This window comes from Pteronotus mesoamericanus, unplaced genomic scaffold, assembly GCF_021234165.1.
Source record: "Pteronotus mesoamericanus isolate MK-2021 breed Mesoamerican mustached bat unplaced genomic scaffold, CSHL_Meso_final contig_203, whole genome shotgun sequence".
Classification (NCBI taxonomy): Eukaryota; Metazoa; Chordata; class Mammalia; order Chiroptera; family Mormoopidae; genus Pteronotus; species Pteronotus mesoamericanus.
The window spans coordinates 146,708-160,041 of NW_026555087.1; the positions used below are offsets into that span (position 1 = coordinate 146,708).

A 13,334-nucleotide genomic window follows, 5' to 3' on the forward strand; every position below is an offset into this window, starting at 1 on the left:
CGCTGACGCAGGCCAATAGGAGCTCCTCGCGCCGTTTCCAGGCGCGGCAGAGGGGTCTCGGCGGGCTGCAGAAAGCGCGCGATGGGGAGCCGGCGCGGGGCGCTAATCGTGTTGGAAGGCATGGACCGTGCGGGGAAGAGCACGCAGAGCCGCAAGCTCGTGGACGCGCTGTGCGCCGCCGGTCGCCCCGCCGAGCTGCTGCGCTTCCCGGGTGGGTGCGGAGCGCGCGCGGGTCTGGAGGATGGAAAGGTCGGACGGCGGGGCTGGGGGGCTGGAGGTGCGGGGGCAGCGGGAAAGCCCGGGGACGGGATGCGTCCCTGCAGTTCGCCCCGTCCAGTTTTCCGAACCTGCAGCGTCCGAGATTGAGGGCGGGTTAGGGGGTCGCTTGGTCGGGAGCCGTCCGGGAATGAGGACAACGAGCCCCACCGGCCGCCTCACTGTAATCGGCCCGGGCGACGTGGCTTTGGCCGAGCGCCTCGCGCGCCGTCTGCGCCACCGTCAGTTTCCTAGTCCGTCATTCCTGGGGTCGCTGTGTCCTGTCCCTCGGCTTCGCTGGACCCGTGCTGTTGTGCACTGATCTGTAGCCGGGGGACAGGAAGGGCCCGGGTGGGAAGCGCGAGGTCGAGGAGCTCGGACAGAGTGCGTTGGACACCCGAGCAGCTCTCCTCGCAGCCGAGACTGCCGCCCGGCGCCGTCTCGTAATCCGTGCCTCAGGGCCTTGTTGGATGTTTGTCCTCTGGGGGGTTTTGTGGCATTTTTATATTTCTAAAGGAAAATACTGAACTTGAAAGTGCTTAAAAATATCATTATCCAGATAATCAAGAGACAGCGTAAGGTCTCAAAACCAAGGCGAGGAGTGGGGGAAATGCTGTCTTGCATATCAATCCAATCCTACGGGCCAGCCGCTCGGCGAGTGCCCTTTCCCGGAGCTAAGGGAGCGCCCGCTCCCCACCCCGCACCCCCAGCAGTTCCCGCCGGCATCCGCTTCCTGCTGCTGGGGGGGGGGGGGACTGGCTTCAGGGGCAGGCCTGACCCTGTCCAGAGACGTCGTGAAACACAACGGGAATTCAGACTTGAGTCCAGGACCAGACGTTCAGCCCAAACTACTCTAATTTAAATGGAAAGCCTCACTTTTCTGGTTTTTCTCTTTTTAGAAAGAACAACGGAAATTGGCAAACTTCTGAGTTCTTACTTGACAAAGAAGAGCGAGGTGGAGGATCACTCCGTGCACCTGCTTTTCTCTGCGAACCGCTGGGAACAAGTGTAAATGCAATGCCCTTCCATCTCCCTCCTCCACATTCAAGAGGTGGTGGGTGCAGCTCTTGCCTGCGAGAGGCGTGGACAGTGGTGCGCAGGCTGCACCGGGACATGGGTCCCTGATTCACCAGCCCTGTGGCCAGGGTCTAGCGGCCGCGCACACCCTGATGCATGCTTTGTCTTCCTCCGGCCCGCCCCCCCCCTTTGTAATTAGTTAATTTTCTGTAGGTAGCTGTAGGAGCACAGAAAAGCTAATTCAAAAGTCCTCGGCGCTCGGGACCCCCATCCCTTCCTCCTGCTCCCTCCCAGCTTTCCTGTTTATATTCTCAAGTGAGCGGGCTCACGGTTTCGGCTGGCGTTTCGTCCGCTCCCGTCCCTTTTCCATCATCTTTGCAGGTTCGCCTCTTTCGCACATTCACCTCTTTGCTGAACGACATGGTGTTTGTTTTCAGAGGCTCTTGTTCCCATTCACTTGTGGGTAGACAGCACAGGTCACTGGAGTTGTCTTGTTATAAATAAATGGGACCCCACCATACAACGGATTTCACGGCTGCTTGCTAACTGCCTGGCAGACCTGTGACACCCCACAGAGGCCGCCCCGCCCCTGCGCCGGAGGGCGCCCACAGCAGCTGCGCAGGGGCCGTTGGCGGCTTTGCATCGTCCCTGTCACAGGCAGGCCTGCCCTTCCCGGCTCTGCTTGGCTCGCTGTCTTGCTTGGAAAGGCCTTCCCCAGTTAAAGACACAGACCATTTTTGTAATTTCACGTGTGCGGTGTATGGCCATAATTGTTCTGATTTTGGTTTTTGCGGCTCTGTGAAAAAGTAACACAAGCCCAATTCAAAATTGAGAACTAATGCTAACTACCTCCTAAACAGTGGTCTTGTCTGGGGTATGGGGCACTGTGTGCACCTCGCTTGTCCCTCTGTTCAGACACAATGCCCACAGCTCCCCCTGCAGGTCATTTGGGCCACTGCCGTCACTTTAGTGTTGCTGAGACTCAAAAGTCCTTGGGCCATAGGTCAGATGCCAGAGTTCACAAGTGGCACCGTTACCTACCGCCCGTGTGACTTTGAGGCCTCAACCACAGCCTTGCCGGCACACCAGTGCCCCTCGTGGGTCTGGCGTGAAGGTGGCCCAACACCGGCAGCAAGTGCTCGGGGAGCCTCGGCTCCTGGGAATTCACCCCAGCACTTGAAGCACTTTGTGAGGAAACTGGTTGTTTTCTCCAGCGACTTAATCTTCACCGTTAGGTCTGCTGCGTCTGAACCGGGTCGACGGCGGTCCCAGCAGGCACCTCACACACAGTGGGGGCAACGCCCTCCACAGCCCTCCCTGCCTCCGCACAGGAACCCACTCCTAGAAATCAGGGGCTTCTCACACTGCCCGCCACAATTTAGCAGCTTTCTACTCTTTAAACTTTCTATTTTGGAATAATTTCGATCAGCTGGAATTGAAATTGTAAGAATAGTACCAAGAATTCCCATTTGCACTTCACCAGCCTTTACCTATGATTGACATTCGCCACATTTATCATTTGTTCATCCCCTAAAAGAATGACAAAGTGCTGCATTTGTTTGCTCTTTCCTCACAAGCAGACAGGTTTGCGGTTTCAGCAGGAATACGGAGGAAGCGGGGGGACTTGGGTCCTCAGGGTGCTGGGCAGGAGGCAGGCGAGGCGTTGGGCCGCCACAGGCCGGTCCCCTGGGTCATCTCTGAGGGGGCTGCTGGCCAGGCCCCGCCACTAAGTGACTGTCTCCTGTGATAGTTAGAAGGGGACAGGCTGCGAAACCACGTGTATGTCGCCTCCCGTAGCAAACTCCGACCCTCCGCGGTCACGTTCACCGACAGTCCCGAGGCAGCCGCTCTGACTTAAGGTGCCCTCGCTCCTCCCGCCTGAGGAGGCGGCTCCCGGCTCCCTGCCCACCTGTCCGTCAGTGGGGATGCGCCGGTTCTTTCTCGATGGGCCGTAGAGCTGCCCCTGCCATCTGCTACGCAGGTTGCCCCACGTTCGGCGGCTGGGAGGCCCTGCCAGCTGGCTCCTGTGTCCGTGTGCCGTGTCCCGGGCTCATTTTCTGAGAAGCTCACTTGGGAGTAACAAGGTGTTGAGGCTTCTGGTGTTTCCCCTCCAGCCTGGGAACCCTCTGTTCCTGTAGCGCAGGGCGGTGTTCGGCGCCAGCCTTGCGGCGCCCGTGTGCCCACTGCTCGGGGTGGGCTTCTGTGGACAGACTACGCGCGTGCGCCTCCTGCACCTGTATCCATTTAGCTACTTTATCCGTGGCTTCACTTTTCATGGTTTCAGTCACCCACGCTCAACTGTGGTCTGGAAATATTAAAAGTTCCAGAAATAATTCAGAATTTTAAAATTGCACCGTTCTGAGTGGCAAGATGAAATCTTGAGCTGTCCTCTTCCTCCCAGGACACGACCGCCCTTTGCCCCGCGTCTCCACGGCACAGATACTGTCTGCCCGTTAGGCATTCGGGAGCCGTCCCAGCCATTGGCTGGCTGTGGCGGCATCACGGGGCCTGTGGGCCCGTCACCCTCGCTCCGCTGCACGACGGCCCCGAAGCGCAGGGAGGATGCTGGCGACTCGCCGGGGCCAGACAAGCCGTCAAGGGCTTCCTTCAAGCGGAAGGTGGAAGTGCTCCCCTCAAGGAAAGGGAGTGTTGTATGCTGAGGTCCGTCTACGGCAGGAACAAGTCTCCCTGAAATGGCCTAAGTTACAAGTTAAACTTTATTAAAAAGTACATAGTACAGGGGAAAAACTGCATGCAGGGTCTGGTGCCGTCTGCGGTTCAGGCTCCCCGCCGCACACACGAGGGGCGGCGGGGGACACGCAGGCACCAGCCATCCCGCCAGCGCCCCAGGCTCCTGCCCCTGGCGTCTCGCCTGCTATGCCCGCCTGGGAGCCTGCCTGCAGCCAGGGCTGGTGCGTGGCTCTGTCCTTAGCAGGAGGGCACAGAGTGCTGGGTTTGTGTGGCATAAAATTTCAGGGTTTCTTCCATCCTTGATTTGATTTTGGCTTTTGAACACACAAATGGTTCTGAAAGTCAGAACCATAGAAAACCAGTCACTGGCCGGCCCAAGCCCCCCTTCCGTCTAACCTGTGCTGCCCCGCGGGGAATAGCGTCCCCTCCCGACTTTATTTTTTACTTTTTACAAGAAAAGCAGACACGTCTGTGTCATCCTGATTCACCTCTTACAGAAAAGGTAGCCGGCCACGTGCACTCATTTGTACTTTGTGTTTTTGGCGACCTGCTAGGAGCCTGGCTGACGGCTTCTTGGAGACGTCTTGCCCATTCTTTCTCCAGTTGCGCCATCTCTGTGGGGCGTGTGCCATGTTTCCTGTTCAGGGGTCAGGTGGCGATTCCACGCTGTGAGCACGTGTGCAGCTGTAATGAGAATCGCGTCGCGCTCCTGCAGGTGTGGCTCCCCCGCCGCGGCTCCCGTGACCAGACCCTGCATGCAGTTTTTCCCCTGTACTATGTACTTTTAATGGAGTTTAACTTGTAACTTAGGCCATTTCAGGGAGAGACTTGTTCCTGCCGTAGACGGACCTCAGCATACAACACTCCCTTTCCTTGAGGGGAGAACTTCCACCTTCCGCTTGAAGGAAGCCCTTGACGGCTTCTGTCTGGCACTGGCGAAGCGCCGGCCGCGCTCCCTGCCGACATCTGCCCTGTGTCTGCCCCTCTCTCCCAGCCGCTGTCACCTGGGTGAGAAGTGCAGCCTCCCGGCCTCAGTCCACGCACACACCCGGGCGCCGCCTCCTGGCTGCAGCCGGCCCACCCCACCCCTCCACGCTCAGATGTTTGAGATTCATTAGGGGACTTGTCTTTTGTGTTGGGCTTTGTTGGCATCTTCTAAGAGAAGATTGGAGCTTTTTAAAAGTAAAGTCACAGGTCACTGTCCCCAAATCCCTTGGTGACTGAATCGCTGAACTGTGTCCTCGGGGACAGTTCAGGAGCTGTGGAGCCAGGTCCTTGGCTCAGAAGCACTTTCTGTTTTTTCAGGCCGTTCATGAAGGAGAAACTGAGTCAGGGCATCACTCTCATTGTGGACAGATACGCGTTTTCTGGTGTCGCCTTCACCAGCGCCAAAGAGGTGAGTGCCGCCCGGCCCGGGGGCGGCCAGCAGGTGTGACCCGGGGTGCCACCGTGAGTCCTGTGGTCCTCACATGCATCTGGGGAACCTGGCCTTCGTCGAGTGGGAGGACGGACGCCCGTGCAGCGGCGGGCTCCGCCCCGGCCTTCTGGGGGGACCAGCGCCGCACTGCCCCGCACCTCTGCTGCTTGCTCCGCGCCTGCCAGGTGTGCACCAGCGAGACGACAAACCCTTCGCACCGTGACCCCCCCGACGCGTCTTCCCTTCCGAAGTGTATTGGTGCACATCCCCAAAATAACCCTCTCTGGTATATTTTACTGATAACGTTATTCCAGGTGTCCCGTTTTTGTCTCCTCGTTATCCCCTCCCCGGTTCATGTCCGTGGGTCGCACATGGAAGGCCTCCGGCTCCTCCGGTCCCTGTCCTGTTCTGAACCTCCCCCACCCATCGTGCGCCTTCCGTTTATGCTTCTGTTCCCCGTGCCTTTTCCCCACCCTCCCCCTCACCGCCCCCTGCCGATGACCCGCCATGTGATCTCATTTCTGTGAGTCTGGTCCTGTTCTGCTTGTTCGCTTGTTTTGTTTTTTGTTTTAGTTGTTGATGGTTGTGAGTTTGTTGTCATTTTACTCTTCCTAGTTTTGGTCTTTTCCTTAGATAAGTCCCTTTAACGTTTCATAGAATAAGGGCTTGGTGGGGATGCACTCCTTTAGCTTTCCCTTGTCTGGGAAGCACTTTGTCTGCCCTTCCCTTCATTCTAAGTGACAGCTCTGCTGGACAGAGTGATCCTGGATGGAGGTCCTGGCCTTTCATGACTTTGAATACTTCTCGCCAGCCCCTTCCTGCCTGCGAGGTTTCTTTTGGGAACTCAGCTGACCGTCGTAGGGAACTCCCTTGTGGTTGACTCTGCTTTTCTCTGCTGCTTTTAAGATTCTCTATTTAACATTTAGCCTCTTAACTGATGTGTCATGGTGTCTGGCTGGTTGGGGATTGTCCGAGCTTCCTGACTTCCTGGAAGTCTGTTTCCTCAGCCGGATTGGGGAGGTTTTCTTTCCTTATTTTTTCAAGTGAGTTTTTAGTTTCTTGCTCTTCGCCTTCTCCTTCTGGCAGCCCTATGATGTGGATGTTGGAACGTTTATAGTTGTCCCAAAAGTTCCCAAGCCTCTCCTCATTTTTTTGAACTCTCGTTTCTTCATCCTGTTCCATTTGAATGTTGACGTCTTCCTTTGGTTGCAAACTGTTGCCTGGAGTCCCGGTTCCCTTCCCTTCACTGTTGGCTCCTGGCACGTTTGTCTCACTCTGCGCAGCCTTCGCTTCGTTTCCTTGGCTGTGCTCGCTCACTCCTCTGAGCGTCCTGACTGGCAGTGTTGTGAACTCTGTCCCTGACAGGTTGGCTGTCTCCTTGTCACTTAATTCTCTGATCTGTCCTTTCATTTGCACTATGTGTGTTTGTCTCGGCACGTGCGTCGCATCGCAAGGCGCAGAGCCTTAGGGGTTCGCTGGGCGGGGCAGCCCAGGTCGCTGCGCTTCCCGTGGCCCCGTGTACGGGGGAGGGGCCAGACGGAACGATACCACTTGCTAGGCTCTCGCGCTGCAATTTCACGTCCCCGCTTCCCACACACGACGGGTGCCCTTCCAGGTGCTGCTCTGGGGCTGATTCCCGGGCGGGTGGGTTTGTGTACATTCTCGGATCCCGTGAGCCCCTCCAACGGACCCTCCTGAGGGACTGGCCGGTTCTTCGACCACCAGAACCCCCACAGGTTTTTACAGCCAGAGGTGCTGAGGCTTTCCTTTCCTGGCGCTGGGACCCTGGGTCGAGCAGTCTGTCTCGCTCCCCAGGGTCCCTTCCCCCCACCCGCCAGGTTTATGGGCGCGCGACTGTGAGACCACCCAGCGTGCCAGCCGCCCCGCCCCTCCTACTGGTCTGGGTGAATGTTTCTTCTTTAACTATTTGGTTGTCGGGCTTCCATAAAGGTCAGGTTTCTGGCAGTTCTAGTTGTTTTTCTGTTTTTAAATTGGTCATTGTCCCCTTTTTTTGGTTGTGCGAGGAGGCAAAGTGTGTCTACTTATGTGTCCATCTTGACCAGGAGGCTCCCCAAAATCACTTTTTAAAAACATGATGTCACCCCAGAAAAGCCCTCCGGCAGTCCCGGTGCCCCCGCGTGGTGCCTCAGAGGCTGTGGGGCTGAGCCGCTGTCCTGCGGTCCACCCTCGAGGGGTCCCTTCCCTCTCTCCCCACAGTTAGGTCCCCGCGTCTGCTTCCTGGCCTGAACACGCCCTTGATTTCCTTGTCACAGGCTTCTTCAGGGAGCATGGGGTCAGCCCTTGTGATGACGGCCCGTGACAGTTCAGTCACCAGGGGCTGCAAAATGGTAACCTTTTCATTTTCCCAGCTCTTCCCAGCAGGCTGAGCGCCTCCCTGAGAGGACAGTTTCCTGTGACGCACGAGCTGCTCTAATTCTTTTTACAATTTTTAGAAATTTTAGTTAATATTTTCAGAGTGAGGGGGAAGGGAGGGAGAAAGGAGGAGAGGGAGAGAAACGTCGCTCGACTGTCCGCCGGCGGCCCTGGCGCGTGCCCTGACCAGCGGCCAAAGCGGTGACCTTTTACTTTGCAGGACGATGCGCCCTGATCCCCGTTCGTCAGGGCTCCAGTTCTGTCTCGGAACGGACGGCACAACAAATGACTGACACGTTGTTTGTGGGCCGGTCCCTCGCGTCCTCCCGGTGGGCTGCTGAGTCTGGGCCGTGGGCAGGGCTGGCGGGCCAGGGCGCCGCTCGGCGGGGCCCTGGGCTCCCGGCCGGGTTCTAGCCCGCAGGTTTCCGGGCTTCTGGCTGTGAGTCGTGGCCTCTTCCTCCCGCGGGGGGACACTCTACAGTCGGTGACGTGAGTGAGGAAACCCACACGGGGCAGGTTTCGGGGAGCGCTGGCCTTCTTGCCTGTCGTTGGAAGGGGGGCGGCACCCTGGCGGGGGTGTGGGTGCAGGGACACGACCAAAGGCCCAGGGGCCTCTCTGTCTGCCGGGCCTGGGGCCGCGGGGCTTTCTGTCCACTCGGGCACATGCTCAAAGTCAGACCAGCGGGAGGCGGCAGAACAGTCACCATCTGAAAAATCAAAAGCCATTACTGGGTGAGAGTCCTCCCTCCTGGGGGTCTCAAAAAGTGGCAGCTCCTTTTTTTCCTCTTTCCTATGAATTTTAAAAATATTGTTTGTATTTTTTAGAGGGGAAGGGAGGGAGAGCGAGAGGGAGAGTGAGCGATATGCGAGAGATACACCAGTAGGGTGCCCCTGGCACGTCCCCAACTGGGGTGCGTGGCCCATGAGCCAGGCCAGTCCCTTGCTGTAAATTGAAGTGGCTGCCCCTTTTTTTTTTAATTAAATATTTATTTTTAGTGAGGGGAAGAGAGGGAGAGGAACACCAGCGTCTGGTTGCACGCCACACGCCCCCTGCTGGGGACTGGCCTGCGCTGGGAGTCGGGCGGCGCCCCTGCCCTCAGCCGCACCGGCCAGGGCTCCTTTTTCCGCAAAGTGTAAAGCCACACGTTAGGCCTCATTTGGCTTCTTTCTCTGACCATTGGTTTCTTTGTTGCAGAACTTCTCCATGCATTGGTGCAAGCAGCCGGACGTGGGCCTCCCCAAGCCGGACCTGGTGGTGTTCCTTCAGCTGCAGCTGGACGCGGCGAGGAAGCGGGGTGAGTTCGGCCACGAGCGCTACGAGAACAGGGACTTCCAGGAGCGGGCACTGCAGCGCTTCCACCAGCTTATGGGGGACACGACCCTGAAATGGAAGGTGAGAGGAACGCAAGGAGCTGCAGTGGGAGCGCAGGCGGCCTCTGGGTCCCGGTGCCGGCAAATCCTAATCCTCCGGCTTTTCACGGTGTGGGGACTGAGTGCCGTGCGGGCGGGTCCAGGGACGGTGCGACGGGGACCGGCCGCGGGCCCGCAGGTGGGCCCTCTGCAGAGCTGGCCCCACAGCGGCTTCCCGTCCTCTGCTGGGCGTCCGCCGCGTGACCGCGTCACCCCGAACGTGCAGCCCCCGAGTCACTGCCCACGGCACCACCCGCGCTCTCGGAAGAGGCGCGCCGTAGCCGAGGCCTCTTGCCTGTGTCCTCATGTCAGGCGTTGGGGCCGCCCCCCAGACCCTCGCCCTGCACAGCGGGAGCCCAGGGCGTCACCACAGCACGTGGTGGGGGAGCTGCCTGTATCCACTGCGGCCCCCGGAACGCGACGGCGCCTCGCCCTGCCGGTCTGGCCTGGTGCTCGAGCCCCGAGAGCCCCCACGGCCCCCCCGCCCCGACCTCCGTGCGCGTCAGCCAGCACCCTGGGCTGGTCCCCCGCCGGGCTCCGGCGGCGCTGCAGGTGGCCCCCCAGGTTTGGGGGAAGCGCGTTTTCCTTCTGTCGGCCAGGCCCACGGTCGGTGACGGGCTACGTCCCCGCCACTCTTGGGGGCGCGAAGCTGTTGCCCCCTTGCCCGACGTGCGCTTCCCCACCTCCCTGCCCGGAGCCAGGCTTGCTGCCGGGCGGGCTCGCCTCTCCTCCTCCCTGTGTGCTGAGCTGCGGGCCGTCTGGGGTGAGCACAGGCCCGCCCTCCGCACGAGGGGACGTGGCAGGAGGCTCAGCCGGCCCCTGCTCCTGGGGGCGCAGTGCCTGGCGCTGAGCCCGGAGTCGGGCAGTGCCCCCGGCCAGCACGCGTCCCCTCCAGAGCACATTTCCACACCTGCAAGGAGCAGGCCGAGAACGGGGCCGGAAGCAGAAGTGAGTCAGGACACACAACACGTGCCGCCTCCTGCCGGTGCGGCGCTCGTCTCTCCTTTCGGGTGCGCGGCGCGTTTTGTGTCTCGGCGGTCAGAGCCGCCTCATCGCGTGGGGCGGGTCTGGGGGACGCCGTTCACGTGGAGGAAGCGATTAGATTTTCTGAGTGCATCTGCACCCCCAGGCGCTGTCCCGGGACTGGCTGTTCTCGGCTTGAACCTGGGTCAGTGGCAGGGGGGGATGCAGCCCCCATCTCCCCGCTCCTGGTGGAGACCAGTGTCTTGTGGGCCGGCCCCTCGGTGCCAGGCAAGGCCCGTGTGCCTTCCACAGCAGGCGCTGCCCGCTCTGCCCCTCAGCCAGACCCGGGCTCACTGCTCGTGGTGGGGAAGGGGCTCGTGCGTGGGCGCCGCAGGGACATGGGGGTCACGGGGAGGGGCTTCAGGAGCAGGAGGGGGCGTTGCTCCTGCGCGTGGACTGCAGCAGGCGAGCGGGGCAGCGTCATCCCAAGGGCACAGGCCGAGCCCTCCCGGCCCAGCCGGGCTGAAGGTCAGGGAGGCACGCGGTGAAAGGCCGCGAGGGGCCCCGCACCGCGCCCTCCAGAACCGGGCCCCGTCTGAGGTCCCCACACGCACTGACAACGGGGAAAAGCATTAATCGCCCTCTTCCTCCTGACGTCTCCGTGGGAACAGGTGGTCGACGCGTCCCGAAGCATCGAAGACGTCCACAGGGAGATCCACATGCTGTCCGAGGAGGCCATCCAGGCCGCTGCGCAGAAGCCGCTGGAGGAGCTGTGGACGTAGACGTGGCGGGACCGTCCCCTGCCCGGCGTCCTGTAAGGTGGCTGCCCTGTGGCCGTGCTCCCTTTGCAGGACCGGGGGGTTGGGCGCGAGCCAGCGGAGTGGAACTGCGGGGCGGCCTCTCGCGAGCCGTGGGCATAGGGGCCTCGGGGTCGGCCACCCAGCCCTCCTCCATCCTGAGGGTGCTGATAAACTACTGCGCTTTTTCTGAAGCTCAGTGATAACTGCATCCAGTTTCAAGGTCCCTGAGATGGCGCTCCCTTTGAAATCTGAGTTTCTTTCAGGCACATAAAAACTAGTGGCACAGCGTGCTGTGGCAAGCCTCCCTGGGCCTCCTTTCCGCCGCGCACCGCCTGGACTCCCACGGGGTCTCTGACGGGTCTCAGCCTCGCGGGGGCTCCGAGTGCCTTGCTGTGGCCGTGCTGGGCCGCCGGGGGCCCGAGGGGGTGACATCCTGTCCCGTCTGAACATGGCCGTTGGCTGTGCTGTCCTCTCTGCCGTGTCCTAAATGCCAGGGGTGGGACTTCACTCCGTCCCATCCTCAGTGGCTCTGAGGTGGATGGTTCCTGCCCGTTCCTGGGAGAACCCGTGGGGGCCGCACGGGAGCCCTCTGCCAGCAGCGCTGGGGGCTCAGGGCCCTCCTGCCAAGGCCAGGACGCCGGCTTCCTGGGGCAGAACCTGCGTGGGGCCAGAGGGCCCTGCACAGCGGCGGCAGCCAGGCCCCCACGCCCCAAACCAGGCAGGGTCCACGCTCCCCTGGGCTCCTCAGGCCGCCCGGGCCCCACCTGGGTCCCTGCTGACAGGAGCAGGCCGGCTTCGGGCAGCCGCGCCCTCCCAGACCGCGCTGCCCCCGTTCGAGGTCGGGGTGCGGGAGCTGCGGCTGAGCAGCAGCGGTCAGAAGCTGCAGCGTCCCCGGGTTCCCCACAGGGGTGGCTGGCGACACTCCCAGCACGCGATGCCTGACTTTTACATAATTCTGTCTCATGGAAAGGAAACTGGGTTTATTTCTCAAGACTTGATGCCTGCCACTTGCCTGCCTTTGTGGCCCATCAGGGCCACGGGGGCCGAGCCCGGCCCGTGCTCCTCAGGGGGCCATGGCTGTCGGCCGCGGGCCTGGCTGGGATGGGTCCAGGCCATACCCCGAACGTCCAGTGCCGGCCTGGGCTAGAGCTGAGGGCCGACCCCCCAGCTAGAGCTGGGAAGGGCTGGGGGCTGCGGCCGGAGTCAGGTGCTGAGGGCAGGTGGAGGTCGCAGCACAGGCCCCGCAGGGGCTGCAGAGTCAGAGGTGGGCAGGCTCCGCGGGTGACGGGAACGGGCCAACTTCCAAACCAGGGCCACTCGCACTTGGAAAGGCACAGCACGTGTGGTCCGACATCCCAGCCAGGGCTACGGCAGCAGGCAGCTGCGTGGTCCTGAGCCCCCTGGAGAAGCCCAGAGTGACGACCCCGAAGACATCCTGGTCCCTGTCCCCAGAGCCGGGGCACAGCCTCCCCACAGCAGAGGGACTCGGGGGTGGGGCTGTCCTAGGCTGTCCAGGACGGGCCTCCACCGGAGCGAGGGAGGGGGAAGAACGCTGGACAAGGCTGGAGGGACTGACCGGTCCATGCCCAGGATTCGCCTCTGCCCTGGGATCCTGGCAGGAGGTTGTTTGAAGCCACTGGGAGTGGAGATGTTCCAGGAGATGCTAACAGAGGTTGTGACTCAGGTCCCCAGACCAGTGCGCCTGGGGACCAGCGGAGTGCTTCCCGCTGTCTCGTCTGGCTTTCGTCTCCTCACGCCGACACCTCAGGACAGGCCGGTCATCGCCCTGCCCTGTCCAACGAGGTCTGGGGCGCAGGGCGGACACTGGCTGAGGCGCTCACCGGACGGATGTCAGACCAGGAAAACCCCTCCATTTCCTGAACGCAGCTGCCTCACACCTGTTGCTTTAGGACCACAGGTCAGTGTCAGAGCGGGCAGGGCCGTGTCCAGTGGGCCTCACGTGCCCGGCGTGAGGGAGACGGCTCGCCAGAGTCCCCAGGTCCTCCCTGAGCCTCGGGGCCCAGGCTGACAGTGTCCACTCTTGTCCTATCGCATGCTACCAACTCGAGCAAAATTCAAGACACAGAGACAACAGATTGTGTTTTCTATTGAAACTTATTATTTGCCTCAAAGAACCGCAAACTAGACTAAGAATGGACAACACTCTTCAGGGCGCCTTCTCACGTCGCTAGGACGAAGCTCCCCTGCGGTCGAGCCGTCGCCCCTGCCAGCGTTCGCCCCCCCGCGGGGGCCGCAGCAGGACCTGGCCCAGCAGGCTGGGTGGCGCCCTTGCGAGATGCAGCAGCAGGAATGGCGACCACCCGGCCCTCCTCCTGCCCCAGGGGGGGGGGGGGGGGGGACAGAAAGGAAGAGCAAAATAACTTACGCTGACAACTCTCAGGGGCTGG

General features: G+C 61.0%; 1 protein-coding gene across 1 annotated transcript; it reads left to right on the top strand.

The window, feature by feature from the left end:
* DTYMK (deoxythymidylate kinase) lies at window positions 1-11,391 on the top strand. Its single transcript, XM_054570392.1, has 5 exons — window positions 1-211; window positions 1,155-1,263; window positions 5,269-5,359; window positions 8,949-9,146; window positions 10,798-11,391. Exons 1-5 carry the CDS (start codon window positions 82-84, stop codon window positions 10,906-10,908), a joined length of 639 nt encoding a protein of 212 aa, XP_054426367.1. The 5' UTR covers window positions 1-81; the 3' UTR covers window positions 10,909-11,391.
* The last annotated feature ends 1,943 nt before the right edge of the window (window positions 11,392-13,334 follow it).